Raw genomic sequence first — 21,580 nt, 5'->3', positions numbered from 1 at the left:
GATAGTTAGAAGAGGGAGAAATGGGTCATCCCAACACCCAATGGGATAGCTTAGGCCTTGTTTAAATGCACAAGCTTACTTGCACCACAATAGTATAGCTAGCAAGTGGCTAGTCCTTATAAGCGTCCGGAAAGAAATCCTTGCATTTGTAATGATCGGGTTAACACCAAGCTCATGAAGTCTAGCATGGCTATATACTTGAAGGGCATCACTAATGTTGGAATTTATGGTGGATCAAACATGATGATTAAAGTCATTGTGAAGGCAACATTAGGCTAAGCAAGAGAGGTTAAGACTAATCACATGAGATTATGATTAATGAAGATGTGAGAAAGAGAATGAGAATGAAGAAATACTTGTGTTTGTGTTGTTAATATTTAATGGATGAGCCTATTATAGACTTGGCACAAAAGTAATTAAAAGGTGATTAAGGGGGATAATCCCATTTACCTAATCCAAAAGTGCATCAAAAGAACACCTTAACTAGAATGGAGTGCAACCTAAGACTCTTTCCAAACATGCTATGGCTATCTTGAAGGTGTGGTCATGCCGAGAAACCTTATGCCAAATCAGACCTTTAGACCATAGAACCATATGCCCATATCCCCAATGTCACATGGTATTTTGGTGTACTATTTCAACAACTAATTGGGTGGCCTTGAACCGATCAAAAGCTATAAGAGCTCTTTTGGCACCAACAACTTTGGCACTATGAATCTTTAAAGCTTTATAACAAGAATTTTAGGATTCTCAAAGTTCTATCCACATGGAATGCATGCCCACACAAAATTTAACAAGATAACTATTAAAGAATATTATCACATAAAGTGGTTGTTATGACACATAATGGAGAGCGCATGATGGAGAGATGATGTTATGGTAAACTAGGCATATACCCATGAAATGTTGATTTATAGAGATGGGTTATCTATGTGATTACAACTTGCATGTTTGAAGGGAAGAATCCAGTAAGGCGTTCTCAGCTGAGCTAGAATGAGTTTGCAAATGTCAAAGTAGGAACTTAACAGAAAATAATTATGCAAGGAAACACTAGAACGTGATTTTGAAGCCAACGACCATCACATAAGTACAACATATGCTATATGGTGTTGTTGCAATTCAATATCCTCCACTTTATCAATGAAAGTGCTAATTTTAATAGGTGTGCTTCTAATTAGCATCCTTGAATCATCCGTGTTAAAAGCAACCCAATTCACTTTTTCTTAATATAGTCTTATGTCAAGTTATATATTTTTCTCCATAGTTGACAATTAAAATGAATCTTTAACATGTGAATGCACACTTTGGTTTGCACCAAATCCCTTTCTTCTTTTTTTTAATAGCTTTCTTTATTTATAGTAACAATGAGAAGAGCTAGAACTAAAGAAAGAGCTCTATTAATTAGGATGTTGTCACTCAAAGCTTCATTTATTTGTAGTAACAATGAGAAGGGCTAGAGCTAAAGAAAGTGCTCTATTAATTAGGATGTTGTCACCCAAAGCTTTCTTTATTTGTAGTAACAATGAGAAGAGCTAGAGCTAAAGAAAGAGCTCTATTAATCAGGATGTTCACTCAAAGCTTTATTTATTTGTAGTAGTAACAATGAGAAGAGCTAGAGCTAAAGAAAGAGCTCTATTAATCAGGATGATATCACTCAAAACTTCATTTATTTGTAGTAACAATGAGAAGAGCTAGAGCTAAAGAAAGAGCTCTATTAATCAGGATGTTGTCACTGAAAGCTTCATTTATTTGTAGTAACAATGAGAAGAGCTAGAGCTAAAGAAAGCGCTCTATTACTTACGATGTTATCACTTAAAGCTTCATTTTCATCATGATTAACCATGATTGAGTTATATCAATGATTGGTTTGTTAATGCAAGTCTATCTTTTAAGCGCTTGAGATGTGCTCAAGATGTGGTAATGTATTCTCACTCAATATTTGCTAGCATATCCCAATTAACACACTAAGTTTCAGACCCAATCATCTGTACTTTGAATAGAAGCTTGGGAGAACTTGGGCATTCAATACCATGGACCAATTATGGTAGGTTCTTTCAAGATGCATCATACATTTTTTTGCTTCTAGACTTTACACAACTCTTAATGAGAATCACCCTGCTTCCAGACTATGCACAACAATTAGTGATGAGAATCAAATGTATACTCAACCCCTCACTAGGATTGGCATTGTGATAATGAACACAATAGCACAAGGAGCTCTTGACATAAGGTATTTTTTAATCCATTAATTTGATTAAAAAATGTAACATTTGATTTCACAAAAGAACGAATGGCTTTGTCAATTTTATGTACCAGACTAGCCACATCATGCCTCAATAAACATGTTAATGTACTTTCAAATCTCTACACCTCCCTCATTGTACTATACATTTTAAATGAGAAACAAGAGACATAACTACCCAAGCATTCTAGTTTACAATGCTTATTTTAAGCTTACTAAGCTATTCCTTATAGTGCCCCTTTAAAGTGCCTTCCACCCCTCACACATTCACTCGTAGAAAAGCAAACCATCTTTGTCTCCATGAGATTGCCAAGAGGAGGCTATACCCTCTACCTCCTTGGATAGCTTTGGTCAATCCCTAACTAGCCCAAAATAATATCCAAGGGTAATGAGTGCATGTCACTTTAAAAATGGGTAGACTAAGGCAAATCATTTTTTTTTTGCCACAAAAATGGGTAGACTAAGGTAAATCAAGATTTTTGCACAAAAATATTTGGTGAGAATTAAATAGAAATTGTATGTGTTTAACCAAGTATGTCATTTAAAAAAATTATAAGGATAGGGAAGGAAGCAAAAGAGGAAGGGAGAGGAGTTTGTGTGTCTACTATTAAAAATTCTAAGCGATCTAAGCATCCGTGTGTTGGGTGTTGTAGTCTAGGTGACATTGAGCCTTACTTGATTGTGTGGACCTGAAGCCTTATGTTAGATCCCTTATATTACCAGTAGTTAAAGAGAATCTACCTAGGGTTGATCTAGGTGCAAGGTGGTATAGCACACATCATTGCTTATAACATGTGAGCTCCTTTTTGAAGGCATGTACTTTCTATTGAAAATAGTGAACACATTGTGGAAGCACTTGTGCTCTTGTAATCTATTATGAAATTCCTGAGCATCTCTCTGCTCTTTATGATTCGTTGAGTCCTCTATTATTAGTCTAATCTATTGTTAATTAGAGAGATTAGCTCATAATTACACTTTTCCAATTGAGCTTTGAGTATATCGTTGAGTGTTAATCCTTTGTGTTGAATCAACTTCTTTGAGAATCTTTAGTGAAAATGTTCACATAACTTAGGTCCTATCTCTTCTGAGACATTAAGAGTGAGTATTTGTGAGTTTCTAGTTAACTTTGTGAGGTTTTTCTGTGTCTCCATTTACCTCCACTTTAAGTGGCACAATGGAGAGAGTGAAAGAGCATTTTACTTAAGTCGGTATTTTGGAACCCTTTTGTGTGTGTGTGTGTGTGTGTGTGTGTGTGTGTGTGTGAGAGAGAGAGAGAGAGAGAGAGAGAGAGAGAGAGAGATCATTTTCTATGAGATTAGGAAGAGAGAACGCTTCTTTTGTGTGTGTGTGTGAGAGAGAGAGAGAGAGAGAGAGAGAGAGGGGGTGGTGACGAGGCAGGGTTGAAACGTAAAATGTTAAAAAGCTATGATAAACCCACAGCACAAAACTCAGTTGCAATGCTAAAATTTAAATAGCCATTATTCAAATACAAGCCAACTCATCCATATCAACTCAAGGTGTTGTGTTATAAACCTAGCCTCCTTTCTTTTGCTGCTCTGCTTAGCATTTTGGCTCCAACTCATGCCTTCGGTTTGGAAACGTACAGTTCCTTTGCAATTTAATTGAAAGGGCCTTAGAAAAATGTACTCAACTCTCGCAAAAAATGTTGTGTGAAGCTCTGCACACAACACTTTTTGCTAGTGAGATAGCCCAATAGTACGCTGCTAGTATGTGTGAGCAAATCTACTGGCATTGAGGAGCTTGCAGCTCAATGTTATCAATTAACCGAACACGACCAAACCATGCTGCTACACACAGTACTGCTGGGCAGTTGATAGTTTCTAAATGTTGTAGTGACTCTCGTTCAACTATCTGCAAAAAACCAGCCTTAAGACTTGAGAGGGTCTTCGAGAAAGGAGACTTTAGTGAGAACACCTCCATTACCCAGCCTGTTCCCATGTGCACACACACACACTACACGCACCCACCCACAAACACCCACACGTGTATGATCCCCACGTGCGTGCATACATGTGACTGACCCACGCACACATGCACACTTGCAAGCCCACGCGTGCATGTGTGCAACATCACACAGATGCAAAACCAGTGTGTCAAATAAAATAGAAAACCTCAATGTAGTCGACTCTTCCAGAAGCTCCCACAATTTCCTGTTGTACGAGGTCTATTAAAGTGGAAACGTCAAGATTCCCATTCATAACTTCTGCCTCAACTTTCTTAAGAGAACGGCTGATAGACAAAGCCTGCATTTTGAGGTACAAATTTAGTTTTGACCTTTAGAGTAGACATGTGATCAGAAAATATAGAACAATCATACTCAACTAGATCCCAACCTGCATGCGCACCACTGGTGAAAGGTACACGTTTCGTGAGCTTATTGCAAGACCATCTGCTTCCCGAAGTAACTCACAGCCTATGATCTTAACTGCAAAGTCCAGATCCCTCACCTTCGGCAAACCCATAAGTAGAATTGAATTGAATTTTGTAGAATAATTGGGCAAACTTGTGTTAAAATTTCAAAAATGTAAAACATAAAACTAGAGATCATGCACCCCAAAAACCTAGCAGTAGAATTACCATGCGACAGATGACACGCCATTGCTGATAATCTTTCTTGCCAAACACAGCCACGTCTGGCTCCACTATATGGAAGAGCTTTGTGACCACTGTGGCCACCCCCCTAAAGAAGATTGACCTGCTTCGGCCACACAGTGGCAATTCAAGCCTCTCTACTCTTACCCATGATTCATGTCCCTGCTCATTTGATTTAACTCTATGGTTTAGCTCCCTTGAATTTTGATACACAGACCCATTTTTATTTTGTGCAGACTCCATTCTTGTTTGGTCTGCATCTTGCACGTAGAGATTGTATGGGTTGAAGACTGCATCCACACCTAATGGCTGACAAAACAAGACAAAACTCATTCAAATGTTGGTCTATGTTGTACTTCAGAAGAAAAAGCAAGACTTAATAGCAGAAAAATAGAAACACCATTCAATTTGACAGCAAAGCTAAAGAGACTATCCAAAGATATAATAGTGAGGTGTTCCATAACCTGAGCTTATAAATCAGGCCACCTAAGGTTGTTAGAAAGATGAGCATCAACACAGTAAAAGACTTTGTACAGGCAGTACCACAGCCATTCTGCCTTTGTTTCTTCAAAGATGTAAATGACGTAGAAGATCACAATGTCCAAAGCTAAAATGACTATCCAAAGATATAACAGTGAGGTGTCCATAACATGGGCTTATAAATCAGGCCGCCTAGCATTGTTAACATCAACACAGTAAAAGACTTTGTAAAGGCAGTACCACAGCCATTCTGCCTTTTGTTTCTTGAAAGATGTAAATGATGATGTAGATCACGATAATGTCCAAAATATATATCTCTTGTGGATCCAGATCAAGCAGATTGCAGATGTGCAGTCCAGTTCAGCAAACAGACAGCCTTTGTTAAGGACAGGCTGGCTAGAGACAGATGCCGCAGTGTAGAAGCACTAAGCAGGACCGAGCTGATGGACAAGTGATGGACCAATGGGCATGGCACACGTAGGCTTTTTGGAAACATCCGAACATGAAGCCACCACTAACAGGCAGGCAAGGTAGCATGTGTGAGCCTACAATTGCTTGAATCCCTCAAAGACATCTTCAATATATGTAAAAGCATCTTTGCTAAGTTGTAAGCGTCTTTAAGGTGTTCGCACATCTTTGGCATCAAGCTTGTATCATGAGAAAACCGGCAAACAGAAACAAACTTATGTAAAAACCCACAAACAAAAACAAACTTATGTAAAAGTCTTAGAATTAACATATGGACACCCTCAGGTCACTTACTCACGGACCGCCTAGTGAAAAAGGACTTATGGAAGTATATAAGTCAACTTTCTCATGTCTTAACAATCTTCTCAATTGCCTCATGTCTTAACAAAAACAAACTTCTGTAAAAACCTTAGAACTAACATATGGACACTCTCAGGTCACTTACTCACGGACCACCTACTGAAAAAGGACTTATGGAAGTACATAAGTCAATTTCCTCATCTCTTAACAATCTTCTCAATTTCCTCGTGCCTTAACAATCTTCTCATTCATGCAATGGAGTTGACTGCTCTCTCTACTCTTTACCCCCCCACACCCCCCCCCCCTTGCGATCCTATATGAGTGTGAAGCTTTAGGGTTTGGCGAGGCAATGCCAGTGTCACGACCCTGTATTTTTCTTTGGACAGTATGCAGGTGTGCACAGGGACATGGTGGACAGTGTGAATGGCATCGGTTTGGAAGTCAAAAAGGACTCAAGGTTTTATAAAGGTCCCTTTTTCATTACCCCATGTGGGGGGGGAGGGGACAAAAGGTTTTAAAAACTTTAGAATACCTTTTTTTTTTTAAAGATCGTGGCCCAAAAGCTATATTGGGGGCCTACGTGCTTTTTCGAAAAGAGGGGGCTGGCGGGCTGCAGAGGGCACTTCCCTATTGCTGAAAAAAAAGGGAGGGTTGAACAGGAGGCGGCGGGCTGGAGCTGCGGCACATGCTCTCTCTCCCTCTCTCTCTCTCTCTCTCTCTCTCGCTTGACACACGGAGGGCTGGACTGCAGGCGCGCAGGGCTGCAGCAGAGGAGTGTGTGTATGCTTTCTCTCTCTGGAAAAAAGGCAGCGCTACACTCTGGCTTTTTGAGAAAACAGTGGCTGGTGTGGGTGGCAACTGTTGCTTTTTAGAAGGGATTACAGGCGGGCTGTGCTGCAGAGTGCAGAGGCCTCCTTACGCATGCTTTTTGGAGGCTGAAGGTTGGCTCCTGTGCTGCGCTACAGGACAGAGACACCGGCTATCCTTTCTCTCTCTCTCTTTGGCTTTTGGAAGGACAGTTTGGCTGCTGCGCAACAGTGCATACAGGCACCTGCAGAATCTCTTTCTCTCCTTTGCTTTCGGCAAGAAGCTGACTGTCAGCTGAACTGTTGTTCATACAAACAGTGCTGGACATAGAAGCGTGGACTGTAGGAGGGAGTACAAGGCTGGGCAGCAAATTCAGCTGTGTGCTTGGGTTTTCGGCTGCAAGTACAGGTCACTTGAATGTGTTTCTTGGCATGGGAGTGATGCAAGCGCACATGGCTGCATGCTCATGGAGCAGATTGTTTTCTTCCTGCTGGCAAGGAACAGAGGGACCTACAGTTATGCGCATCTCTATGTTTCCAGATGTTTCGTGAGGGAACAGGTAACTAGATGTATGCCGTTGTTGGCACTGTTGTTGAATGGTGCTGTGAATGGTTCTGTATGGAAACAGGACAAAGGTTTCAAAGGAAACAGGCCTAAGGGTTTCATGTGGAAACAAGTCATAGGTTTCTTGAGGAAACATGTTTTTGGGTTTCTCCAGGAGATAGGTCACATGCAGGCAGCGGTCACAGGAGTGGACACATGATTGGTACAACCTTGCTACTGATTGGACAAGAGACAAGGAATCAATGACAAAGATGGATAGTACCCTTGGAAGGTAGAAAGGGTTGGTAAAGGTGTGTCGACTATATGTTATGCTATGCTGTGATGAAAGTTCTCTTTTGGGAAATAGTTTGGGAGTCTTTGTTGTGATGCAGGAGTTCTGGATGTGTCAGGGTGTGATGTTGTTCATAGGTGAGAGGCTATGGATGGTTGTGGTAGCCTTGATCATGGGAGAAAGCTTCTGTTTACAAGACTCATGTGAAAGAGTCTTTTGATGTGAACAATGGCTGGACTTGTTTGTGGATGCCAAGTGGACAAGAAACCATGATGCAGGATCTTTGCAGGCTTCAAGAGTTCTACTGTGACGGTTGAGTTTCCTGTCAAAGTCGTGCATGCGGAAGCTTGAATACACGCTGTGAGAGAGAGAGAGAAGTTGACGCAGAGAGAGAGAGAGAAGTTGGCGAACAGCGCTTGAACTATTTAGCAATGAATAGATGGAAATTACAATGGGTGGGCATGGGTATATATACCCTCACAATGGAGATGGCCGACTCATGTAGCATAAGTTAAATAATAACTTATGCCCTTTGTTACAACTCGTTTCCACATGAGATACTACTTTTAACACCCTCTCTGTAGCTCATAGTGGACATAGATGAAGAAACCAAGTCGATGTAGATGCAACCATGGACACCTCAGTACTGGCCGGATACCGAATACACCTCGGAAAATGCACCAAACAACCTGTCTCCTCAAGGAATGCCATCTTGAGCTTCAGCTGCCACATAGAATAATGAATTGCAGACAACTCCACATCCATGATCCTCCATTCGTTGAACTGAGAACACACACGTCCAAAAGATCTCCTGAACATTGAACTATCGACACATGACGCCCAAAATTCTCTGACAATGAACTAGGAACTCATCCCATCCATAGTCTGCTACCAATGAACTACGAACACATCACGTCCATAGATTTGTCAAGCTGTTCCATGCCAGATGCATGTGCCTTGAACTCCGACACACGGGTCCAAATCACCAAAAAACGGGAGCACAGACTGCCCCTCTCTGCCACTCACATGCCTCTCTCTGGCTGAAGCACGTGGTAGCTTCCATCCACCAAGCTAGAATGCTGGAGCATGTGCCAGTGTAGTCCTCGCCACACCGGCAGACGCCGTAGCATCCCTAGTAGAATCACTGTCACTGTCATCCTCGTCAGCTTTGCCTTTGCCTTTGTCATTCGTCGAGCCTTGAGCTTTAGCTTTGGATTTGCAATCCCGAGCCAAATGCCCTCGCTTTCCGCACTTATAACAACGGCTCCTAGACTTCTTATTGGATTCCGATGCAACATGTGCCGATTCTACATCCTTCGGAACCCGAATCTTGCCTTGGGAAATGAGCACTGCTTCCTCCTCAATGAGAAAAGAGCTGAGATCATCAAATTCCAGCTTTTCCTCCGTGACTTGTAAGCGTACTGCCCTCGAGACCATCTCATACTCCTCAGGCAACTTCGTAAGAACCAAGGCAGCTAACTGGGTACTAGTTAATGCACTATTCATAGCCGATAACTAATCATGGATAACCTTTGCCTTCATTAGAAATGACTGCATAGAGGTCCCGGCTTCAAACTTGATGGAAAACAACTGGCCGAGAAGGGTTACTGCTCGCATTGTTGAGTCTCGATCAAACATTCCTGCAAGCTTTGACCACATTTCCTTGGCAGTCTTTAAAGTCTGAATGGCAGGGGAAATTTCCTTGGTGAGAGATTCTGCAAACTCCGACATCGCCTTCGCATTGTGAGCTTCCCAATCCACAAGAGATTTGAGAAACTCCTCCTCCTGAAGACGTGTGAACCGATTGCTATCCCTTCGGAGACGTTCCTCCGAGCCATCAACAATGTCCCATAAGCCTTTTCTGCTAAACCACAACCTCATGATCAAATTCCAATGCGCATAGTTGTCGCCATTCAGTTTGTCATCCTTGCTTGAACACGGGAGACCCATCTCATAAACTCCGTCCAAGATCTTCTCAATCGATCCAAACCTCCTCTCCGTAGCCGACGCACTTCTCGTTCCTCCTCTTGTAACAGTCAACACAGTTGAAATCTCGTCCCGAGTCCTCGAGCACTTTGACCTGCAAGTCTTGGCCGTGTCCTGGATTCCACTCCCGAGGCTCCACCCTTGCATCACCGGTGCCCTCCTGGCCTGAAAACACAGCAAAGAAACCGTCTGTTGTCCACACTGTACCTGGCCCACAAAACGCAAGAAAAAGGACTGCTCTGTTGATCGCCTACTGCACTATAGAGGCAGGTCTTCACACGTGCATGGGCAGCCAGGAAATGCCGCCTGGAAACACAAAACGCAGGGCTGAAATGCTACTGAGATTCACTGAACACTAACGCCAGCCAAAAAACGCAGCAGGGAAAGGGAGAGTAGCGCTGGAGGAGAGATGCGCACTTCAAAGCTCTGATACCATGTCAAAGTCGTGCATGCGGAAGCTTGAATACACGCTGTGAGAGAGAGAGAGAAGTTGACGCAGAGAGAGAGAGAAGTTGGCGAACAGCGCTTGAACTATTTAGCAATGAATAGATGGAAATTTTACAATGGGTGGGCATGGGTATATATACCCTCACAATGGAGATGGCCGACTCATGTAGCATAAGTTAAATAATAACTTATGCCCTTTGTTACAACTCGTTTCCACATGAGATACTACTTTTAACATTTCCAACCTTATTGTAATCAAAGCTCTTATAATCAATTAAAGAAATACCGCAAGGGGCGCCACTACGTTTTGGGGCCAATCGGTGTCCGTGTACTATTTGCAGGAGCACTCTAGCTCCCCCTGTTTGTTTTCCTTTTCTAGGTCCTCGATGGTTTGTTTTTGCACCGCCCTTTGGTTTTGTCTGAAGTAAGAGGCCGGTTTACAACCAGCCACCAGATTGTGTGTGCTTCTACCTCTCTCTTCTTCTCCATAATCTCTTCTTGCGGATCTAGGCGTTGCAAGTGAGCAGATTGGAGCCATCAGTGAGTCATGAAGATGGGAGCCACTACTTCACCGAACGCAACACTTAAGCTGCCTCAGTGTGACAAGAAGCACAAGAGGACCACTTGAGGAGTGAGCTCTCAACACAAGTAAAGATTTGAAGCGTGGCTCGAGCTCAGCAGTTCCCCACGACCTTGTGAAAAGAAGTAGCCAATGACCCTGGACGACTGTCATCATCCCCTCGTCTCCTCGTGGACTCCCCAACTTGTCATCCTTCCCTTCCTGGCAACCATTTCACTGAAAACCCTCATCAATCTCTGACTCCACTCCAAATCTAATGAATATCTATGCATCTCTTCCACCTTGTCCCCTTGCCTTCTTGCCATGTCCCTAAACGCTTTCTTTGGTCTTCTTTCCTGAGTATTGAGTCTAGCACTCACTCCACCCCTTGGAGGATCATCCTCCCTTGGAACCATTGCCTCTTTCCTGGTATGCCCCAGGTGGCATCCGATTCACAGGACTACTATTCCACTTAGGTCTTGTGGAACACCACCAACCAACCTCCTGGGAACTTCTTCCATGTCTTATGTTACTCTCCTTGGACTGTGCACCTTCATCTGGGATTGAATCAATGTTTAGCCTTGCTGAACCTAATGCTCTAATACCAATGTCACATGCGGAAGCTCTGTGAGTCTTCTTTCAACCCTAAACACCTTGTAGGAACCTGTATATGCAAAACGCATACAGAAGATGGAGAGAAAGAGAGAGAGATGGCTGAGTTTCAGTATATTAATATAGTACAAAAAGGTGTACATTCTTGGCAAGCCCTACGCTGCCCCATCAAAAGGGTTCTTGACTCTCAAAGAGTCCTACTCTATGACCCACAAAAAGGTGTACATTCTTGGCAAGCCCTACGCTGCCCCATCAAAAGGGTTCTTGACTCTCAAAGAGTCCTGCTCTATGACCCAGCCCCTATAGGACTGAATGAACAAGTCTTGGGCTGAGCCCTTTTATAGGGCCTTGGGACCCCACATATGCTGGCCGACCTGCTATTGGCCAACAGCAAAAAACACATGAATGAAATCTTTGCGCCGACCAGTCCAGAAGCCCCTTTAATACCTTGTCGGCCAGGTCCTGCATCCTCAGGATGCTTTTCTTGGGATCCCTTGAGCCCTGCTCATGCCCCTATCAGTTCTGTTTATCTGCCGCCCCTTCAGCAATTAGCAAGGAGATTAGCTTGTCCATGTCATGCACATGACATGCAGGCTCGGTACAACTGTTGCCAAGGTGATGGGCACCACTGTGGGTAAAGTTAACACAAACGGACACCCAAGTCGAACAGGACAAGCCAAGCAAACAAGTGTACACGGCCAAGTGAAGTTTAGCAAGAAATATTCACATCAAGCAGGCTAGGGCGGGTTTGGGGCACATAGTTATTAGCAACCCTGGATAGTAGTCGTACGGCATGGCAGCCCTTGAGCCAAATCATGGAATAGTCGGTCGACCAACCCTCCTAGCTCCTATAAAAAGGGTGTTCTGAATTTATTTCATCATCTTACTAATCTGCGACCTTTTTCATAAGCAACCAGTCTATAAGCCATTTGGAGAGTTGGAATCAAATCTGCAGATAGCGTTTCTGGCCAAGAGACAGGAATCTAGGGCAGAACTTGGGCAGAGAACCAGGGAAATCATTCTCTCATTATCTTTTGTGACTTCAAAGTATTCTTCTACTTCCATGTATTGTATGTAATACACATATTATGGTTAGGACTACTTGTGTGTGCTTGTGTCCGAGGGTGTTCAGTTGTCTTTCTATCTCTGATCGCACTGGCACAGCATTAGCTTCACATTTGGTATCATAGATTGAGGCTGGTCAAATCTTTTTTTCCTAGCACCCAATCTGTGTTGGTTGCTTGACTAGAATAGAGCAGGCCCCAGGGAGCACACCCACGTTTGGGGCATCGCGCAGAGTTTTTCAGGACAACAGGACTCGTAGAAACACCCGTGAAGACTGGTCTGGACTGTTTGCTTTTGGTTTTTTTTTCATTGCTGTATTGGAAGAATTCAGTGCATACCAGTGGTGAACCCTACGCACCCGCAAGTTTGACTCTGGAGCAGACTCCTTTTGGTAATTGATATTAGCTTAGGGGGGGAGGGGGGGGGGGGGGGGGGGGGGGGGGGGGTTTACATCCCATCTTTTTGGCCCCTAGTTTTGTGCACTGTGCAGATCTCTTTTCTCTTTCATGGTGATGAAGATTTAAGTGTGTTAAATTTTGGTTCTCTGTGATCAATGCTTTCAGTTCCGTTACAGTTGTGGCCACCTATAGGAGCAGGAGTAGCTCGTTGCCCCAAAACTGGCAAGGGAGGACAAACCTCCTCACCTGTAACCATAGCCCATAGGCCCTTGGCAACATGTGCCTCATCATGTATGCCCACATTGGGTAATTTGTCCTCACCTGTAAGCATGCCGAATACATCATTGCCAGCCATTTTAAATAACCTACAATAGACTCTCTGTCCCACACCAAATGCACCTGACCAATACATTGCAAAGGCAATGTCCATTAAATGCAACCTGCATGGCTACAAAGTGGCCCAGTGGTGGCTGTAAACCTGCAAATGTAATGAAATTACCAATGTAGGAATAGAGATTACTGGTCAAATGTCAAAAATTTAGTTGCCAGTGGCTGATTTTTCAAGAAGCCGCACCAATGGCCAGTTCAATTACTCGATTTTTCACAAAAATCAGAAGAGCCCCAAATTAATTTTTGCTCTACATATCTACAGGTACAAAGGTACAGAGACGACGCGGCAATGACTTAGGTCAGCACAGGGCAGTGACGACAATGCTGGCAGTGCTGGCCGCCGCACAGGAGGCGGCGGAGCTGATTGTACTGCAAGGCGAAGCTAGCAGTGGTAGCAATACAGGCAGGTACACACATGTATGAGCAGGTACAGTCGGGTGTAGGTACAACTATAAGTAGAAACAATACAAACGACAAGTACGACGACTGTACGCAAGTCGCACGGGGATGTATGGGCTGGTATGAACGTCGTGTGTGTACGAACAGGGACAAGCATTGCGCACGTACAGACTGTACAGCTGTGGAGAATGTATGGACGGGAAAAAATTCATGTGCGTTAACGCTCGAGGCAGAATAAACCTAGAGCTTTGATACCAAATGTTGGACCTGTGTTAGGGTTAGCAACAGCATTACACAATACACAGACGAACACACAGTGCAGCAGTGAGTGTACCAAAAAACAAGTACGAACATAAGGACACACCTAAGTGAAATAAGAGGGTGTTCCTAAACCTCCTGGTGAGGGAGAAAGTGCCCCGCCTACATACGTCATGAGACCAAAGGCTAGGTGGATAACAAATACTATGGTTAGATGTAATAGATCTAGTTTAGAAAAACAGAAGAAAAAAAGGATCTGGTTTAGAAAAACGTTTATGCAACAGTAATTGATTTTGCTAACCTGTAGCTTGTCGAGGTCTCCTTGGATGTCTCTGGGGTAGGTGCTGAAGTCTTCTGTGGGAGCAAACTGGGTGGGGTTGACGTAGATGGACACCACCACGGCGTCCGCGTGCTTCTTGGCCTCCCGGATAAGAGAGAGGTGGCCGGCGTGGAGGTACCCCATGGTGGGAACCAGCGCTATGGTCATCCCTTGCTTTCTCTTGGCCTTCGACCAGCTGCGCATCTCCTGCTTGTACTTTAGAACTTTGATCTCCTGCTTGCCCCTTGGAGCTTCCATCGACCAGCTTTTGTCCATCTCCTGCTTGGCCAGAACTTCCATTTCTCTCTCCTCTCTCTCTCTCTCTCTCTCTCTCTCACACACACACACACACACATACAAAGATCGATCTCTCTCTCTCTCTCTCTCTCTCTCAGACTCTCACACGTTTCCCCTCTCTCTCTTTATATAATTGAATATAATGTGTTATATATATATATATCTTTATATAATTGAATATAATGTTATATATATATATATATATTCTTCAATTTCCAATCGCACGAGTTTTTGACAAAATCAACATTTTTCCAACCCCACGAGTTTTTTGGCAGCCGTCAAACAATTTTTCAACCGCACGAGTTTTTTGCCGATCACCGTCTTTTCAATCCCACCACTATATTTTGTATTTTACTTATTTACGTGTTTATCTAAATTTACATTTATATCTCAAACAAATGTTATTTATATATTGCATAAAACCCATAAATGGACCTCCTCACATTTTTTGTTGTGAATTTTGTTTTTCTTATTTAAAAGTTTTCCCAAAACTAATTGTAATTCAACTAAAAAATCTACAAATTTTAAAGGAAAACTTGTAAATTTTCGAAGTTATAAGTTTTATTATCTAATATAAACAACATTTTTTCTATTACACAAAATTTTGGATACATATATATATTATATATCACGTGTTTATCTAAACTTGGATTTATATTTATACATATATTAAGTATTGAGTTATACTTACAAATCCAATCCCTTGTCTAGAAAACCAATATATAACACCTCACATTTTTATTGTAAAATTTTGAAGTTATAAGCTTTATTATTTAATACAATAAACATTTTTTCTATTACACAAAATTTTGGGTGCATATATATGTTTTTTTATATTTTCTATATTACATGTTTATCTAAATGTATACTTATATATATATATATATATATATATATATATATATATATATATATATATATACTCACATTTTTTGTTGTGAATTTATTCTTTAATTTTATAAAAATAAAAAAACTAATTGTAGATGTCCATTGCACAGTGATATGAGAAATTGATTTAGCATGGGTTGTGAACACTACTAAATCTTCAACTGAGCTTAAGAAGGCTTCAGAAGGACAGGGTGGTGCCCTTGGAAGACATTGTATAAAGACAAGAGAAAGAAGAAGGAGAAGGAAGGGGAGGGGGAGGAGGAAGTGGCAAAGAGGAGAAAGAAGAAGAGGGTTGGAGAGAGAGAGAATGAAATTATGAGTGAAAGGAGATGAAACCTTCTTTACCTTCATCGATAAAATGCTCGAGTGATGGGGTATGATGTCAGTAAGGGGTTTGGGCGATGTATCTTTTACGCCATTGATAACATACATGTAACCAATGTACCTCTACCTACTTGGGTTGTGACTCTTAAAAGATTTATTGTAATTCAACTAAAAAATCTACAAATTTTGAAGGAAAACTTGTAAAATTTTGAAGTTGTAAGTTTTATTATCTAATACAATCAACATTTTTTCTCAAAATTTTGGATACATGTATACATTTTTTATATTTTATACTTTATGTGTTTATCTCAATTTAGATTTATATTTAAATATATATTATATATTGAGTTATACAAAAAATAATGTACAATGGACCATGTTAAAACCCTAAGATCTCTCTAGATAATTGTTATGCATAAACATGCATAAATCAGGCATAAACTATTGGCTCCTAATCAATCGAAAAATCATATCTATGGATCAGCAAAGGCAATTTTCAATCCGTCCCCATACGAATCTTTTTCTTGACATGAAGAAAAATCCAATGGAGTTGGATTTTTCAGTGAGTACACAGAGGCCAAAATCTTGCAATTTAGTACACAATTAGATGAATTGGAAGAGAAGCATGCGAATTGCACCTCATGATCAGTAATTCTATAGAAGATGAAGGGAAAGCTTAAAATTAATTATAACTAGAATGAATTAACAACGCAATCAACAGCATTTTGTCGATATCAAAAGAATGAATCCTCAGCGAGCCCGCATGCCGACATGGTCGTGCCAGAGACGGAAAGACAGATTTGCACAAAATGATGAGTAATCGTTCTAATGAAGGCGGCCTAACACTGTGTTGAGTCGATGATGTTGGAGACAAAAAAGGCCTCAACAACTTCAACGGTTGTAGCGTTTAATTTTTTAAAAAAACTATTAACAAAGGTTATCCCAACTACCTCTTATTAATTAATCGATTTTGATTTTTCGGTCATTGTAGGCCCCCTATTAGTGTGAAATGGTAGATGAGTAGATATGGACCTCTACACAAGAGACTATGTAGCATGTAGCTATAGTGTGAAATGGTAGATGAGTAGATATGGACCTCTACACAAGAGACCATAGAATAAGCCTCCAAGCCTTCCAAGCCCCCTTGAGTGTGCCCCATGCCCCTATTATATAGGAGGGCCCTCAAGTGACTCTTGACTTTCCATTACCCATGTGTGACCTTGGATGCCTGACCCTAACCTTAACCCTTAAGGTTAGTCCTAACCCATGCTCCACTAGAGCTTGTTCCTATGCTCCCATGCTCACAAGCCTAATGTGGGTTAGCCTCCTAGTATATGCACACATAATGTGTGTATAGCATAGCACACATAATGTACATATAACATACTTCCCCTCTCTCAAAACATTGCACTCTTGCAATGAAAAGAAGGAGAACTACGCTGAACAATCTCAACCGACTCCCAAGTCGAATCGTCTATTTCCCTATCTTTTCACCTAATTTTAACCTCAGGGATTAGTCAACTACAAAGTTTCATTTCCCTGAATTCAAGTACCTTATCAGGTTCATGTGGAACATAGGATAATTCTTCGACTTCAACGAGTTCTGGAGGAGTAACTCAGTTTTCCTTTCAATCTATCGATATGAAAGACTGGATGAACTCTAACAATTGGAGGTAGTTTTAGTTCATACGCAACCGTGCCAATCCGATGTATAACTTGAAATGGACCACAATATCTAGGAGATAAATTCGAGCATTTTCTCATTAACAAAGTCTAAGAATCTTTAGGAACATTAAAATAAACCAACGCTCCTGGTTCAAAAGACCGAAATGAGCGTCCCCTATCAGCATAAAACCGTGCCCTATATCTTGAGCACTCCTGATAGAATCTCGAGCTTCGATCAGTATTTCCTGCATATCTTGCAAGAAATCCAAGCTCAATGTCCTTAAGACCAACATCAATAGGTGCCCTGGGTTGATACCTATACATAAGTATGCATGGACTAAAACCAATAGCCGTATATTTAAAATTGTTATAGGCGAATTCCATCATTGGAAGATACTTTTCCCAATATGATGATTTTCTAGAGACATATGCACGAAGCATACACACTATAATCTGATTCATACGCTCTGTTTGCCCATCAGACTGCAATGATCAGAGCAATTCACATTCAAAGTAACTTCCTCGTTGTAAACCATTCGGAAACCATTCGGAATAAAGTAGGAAAGCATGGCATTATAACAGCAGAAACCAGGGATTCATCGGTGCCCTGACATACCCACATCTGCATATGGAATAATCGACGTCCCGAGTTACCCATATCCACATAGAGAGTCATCAGCGTCTCCAATGAAATCCAATGAAAATTTACATTTTAATGGATTTTTCTAATTTTTTGGATCAAAAAATATATTTTTAAACGAATTTGAATGGTCACGGGCGCCTGAATGGACACACCACATGCCAAACACCAACCCCACATTTTTCCAAAATTTAAAATAACCTTTGTCTAATTTTTCACTAATTTTCAGGAGTTTTTTGAAATTTTTAAATTACCCCGAACGCACTTAGAATACGAACGGTCAAAAAATTTCGGAATTCCAACGGTTTTCTCGGAATACGGAAAGCCAAAAGTTTTGGGAAAATGAAAAGACAAAAAAAAAATCGGAATGTGAAAGGTCAAAGGTTTCCAGAATACGGAAGGTCAAAAGTTTTTCCGGAATTCGGAAAGCCAAAAGGTTTCGGGAAAACGGAAAGCCAAAGGTTTTGCGGAAGATGAAAAGCCAAAAAGTTTCAAGAAGATTTTTTCGAAAAATTTTCCAGAGATTTTTCCTCAAATTTCACATTTTCTGGCTTTTTTTCCAAGCTTTTTTTTTTGAAAAACCTCCAAAAGCTTTTTTTATAATAAAAACTCATTTTTTAAAAAAAATAAAAAATAAAAATAAGCTTTTATTAAGCTTATATAGATTTGATTTTTTTAGGGGGAGGGCGTTTTTTTCCGCCCCCTCCGCCTGTGCGCCCACATGAGAGAGGAAGAGAGAGTCCTCTCTCTCCTCTCCCCTCTCTCCTCTCCTTCTCCATCCCACACACTTTCCTCCTCTCCTCTCTCTCCTCTGTTAACAGAGAGGATCCTTAATCTTTAATTAAAGATTTAATTAATCATAATTAATATTAATTATGATTAATATTAATTATGATTAATATTTAACTAAAAATCCCTTTTAAAGGAGTTTACACTAGTGGGAGGAAAATAGACGAGAAAAATTAGATTTGAGAGGCGGAGAGAGTTCCACGCACACGAGAGAGCATCTCATGCATCAACACGCTGTCCCTTATACTGAATTTCAGTAGAAAATTGACAGAATTTTGATCGCATTCCCATGGAAAAAACCCGCAAAAATGTATAAAAATACATTTTAAATCATAAAAATGCTCTAAAAATTCCTAAAAAAATTAGAAAAAAAATTTAAAAATTCTAAAAATTCAGGGAATCCATTCTACCAAAAATATCCACCATAAAATATGTGGTATTTTTATAAAAAGTTCCATTAATGCTTGATTTAAACCATAAAAAATAGAAAAAAATAGCATTAAACTCATGGAATTCTCCCGCAACGTTGATTCGTCCATTGAATTATAGTAACACGCATTCCAATCGCCATATCGACGATCCACGTGTAATTCATCAACACAAATCAATAAAATAACATTTTTATTAGGAAATATTTAAATTTACTTCAAAAATCAACAACAATTAAATAGAGATTGCTCTGATACCACTGTTAAAACCCTAAGATCTCTCTAGATAATTGTTATGCATAAACATGCATAAATCAAGCATAAACTCAACCACCCCTGAGCCCAAGGGATGCACACATGAATAATAATGAAATACATCATACCTCTACCTTGATGTCCCATACCATCAAGAGGTATAACTGCAATCCAATAGCATGTAGCTATTGTGTGAAATGGTAGATGAGTAGATATGGACCTCTGCACAAGAGACCATAGAATAAGCCTCCAAGCCCCCCAAGCCCCCTTGAGTGTGTCCCATGCCCCTATTATATAGGAGGACCCTCAAGTGACTCTTGACTTTCCATTACCCATGTGTGACCCTTGGATGCTTGACCCTAACCTTAACCCTTAAGGTTAGTCCTAACCCATGCTCCACTAGAGCTTGTTCCCATGCTCCCATGCTCACAAGCCTAATGTGGGTTAGCCTCCTAGTATATGCACACATAATGTGTGTATAACATAGCACACATAATGTACATATAACAGACCACCTCACATTTGTAGTTGTGAATTTAAAAAAAAACTATTTATAGATGTCCATTGCACAATGATGTGAGAAATCGATTCAACATGGGTTGCGAAGACTATTAAATCTTTAGCTGAGCTTAAGAAGGCTTAAGAAGGACGGGGTGGTGCCCCTACAAGGCATTGTAGAGACAAGAGAAAGAAGGAGGAGGAGGGGGAGGGGGAGGTCGCAAAGAGGAGAAAGAGAAAGAGGGTTGGAGAGAGAATGAAAATTATGAGTGAAAGGAGATTAAACCACTTCTTTACCTTCATCAATAAAATGCTCGAGAGTGATGGGGTATGATGATAAGTGGTAAGGTTTTTGGGCGATGTTTTTTTTTACATTGGTAATATCGCTTAAGAAGGACAAAGTGGTGCCCCTACAAGGCATTGTAGAGACACGAGAAAGAAGGAGAAGGAGGGGGAGGTCGCAAAGAGGAGAAAGAAGCATAGGGTTGGAGAGAGAAAAAAAATTATGAGTGAAAGGAGATGAACCCACTTCTTTACCTTCATCAACAAAATGCTCGAGAGTGATGGGGTATGTGATAAGTGGTAAGGTTTTTGGGCGATGTTTTTTTTACGACATTGGTAATATCACCTACATTTAACCAATGTACCTCTATCGACTATAAAGGATTTTTGTACAAAGGATGTACTTGAGTTGTGACTCTTAAAGATTTGAATATACATCTCTAGATTGTGTTATCATTGCAACAATGACTTTATGTCCTATTTATCCTCTCTCTCTCTCTCTCTCTCTCTCTCTCTCTCTCTCTCTCAATATCATAGTTTAGATGAGTGGAAACCAATTGTACTTCTCTTTTGAATGCACTTTTCCTCAAAGTTACCCCCTCCCCCCCCCAATTAGGATTTATATAACAAATAGATGATTCTATGCCCTGATAGCTAAATGAACTATACTTTAAATAAGGGGAAACCTTTGTACTTTTTATGAATGCACTTTTCCCAAATTACCCCCCATTAGGCTTTTTTTAACAAATAAATGATTCTACATTCGGATAGCTTGATGAACTATACTTTTCATAGATGATTTGAACACAACTCTCTCTCTCTCTCTCTCTCTCTCTCTCTCTCTCTCTCTCTCTCTCTCTCTCTCTCTCTCTCTCTCCCAATAGGATCCTTGTTCAAAACAAAAACTATTTTATTATTACATAGCATGTAATATTTACAATGACATATCTAGCTGCTCATTCAGTTTCCAAATACACATGATAAAGCAAATTTCATATGAAAGCAATTATCATCATAATATGATGTAAACAAAGACAGAATTCATCTGAATCACAAAAATCAAGAATAATTGCATGATAAGGTCTATGTCAACTAATACCCAAAACTACAAAAAGCATTTCGTGACCCTTTCTAACATTTTACAAATGGATAATCCAACAATTATCTAATATTGGTAACCACATTTGGTTAATATTACTTTCGATGTTGTGTGGTTGCCACTTTTGTACCACTGTTTATACTCGCTTTGTATGCTTAATGATATAAGATTATGGGATCTAACTGAGCCTATGGCATGTGTATTGCCGGTTAAGATGGAATTTGTACATATGTAGTC

The 21,580-nt window shown here is 40.7% G+C and overlaps 1 protein-coding gene across 1 annotated transcript; it reads right to left on the bottom strand.

Moving 5' to 3' along the window:
• Positions 1 to 3,690: 3,690 nt before the first annotated feature.
• PANC (pantoate-beta-alanine ligase) lies at positions 3,691 to 14,617 on the bottom strand. Its single transcript, XM_086814567.1, has 5 exons — positions 14,161 to 14,617; positions 4,841 to 5,164; positions 4,597 to 4,710; positions 4,375 to 4,506; positions 3,691 to 4,114 (listed from the first exon to the last, which is right to left on the bottom strand). Exons 1-5 carry the CDS (start codon positions 14,476 to 14,478, stop codon positions 3,986 to 3,988), a joined length of 1,017 nt encoding a protein of 338 aa, XP_086670693.1. The 5' UTR covers positions 14,479 to 14,617; the 3' UTR covers positions 3,691 to 3,985.
• Between the last annotated feature and the right edge of the window lie 6,963 nt (positions 14,618 to 21,580).

This window comes from Cibotium barometz, chromosome 20, assembly GCF_041138505.1.
Source record: "Cibotium barometz isolate CiBa-2024 chromosome 20, ASM4113850v1, whole genome shotgun sequence".
NCBI classification, from domain to species: Eukaryota; Viridiplantae; Streptophyta; class Polypodiopsida; order Cyatheales; family Cibotiaceae; genus Cibotium; species Cibotium barometz.
The sequence above is the reverse complement of the archived record's forward strand: the minus strand, read 5'-3'. Positions and strand labels throughout refer to the sequence as shown.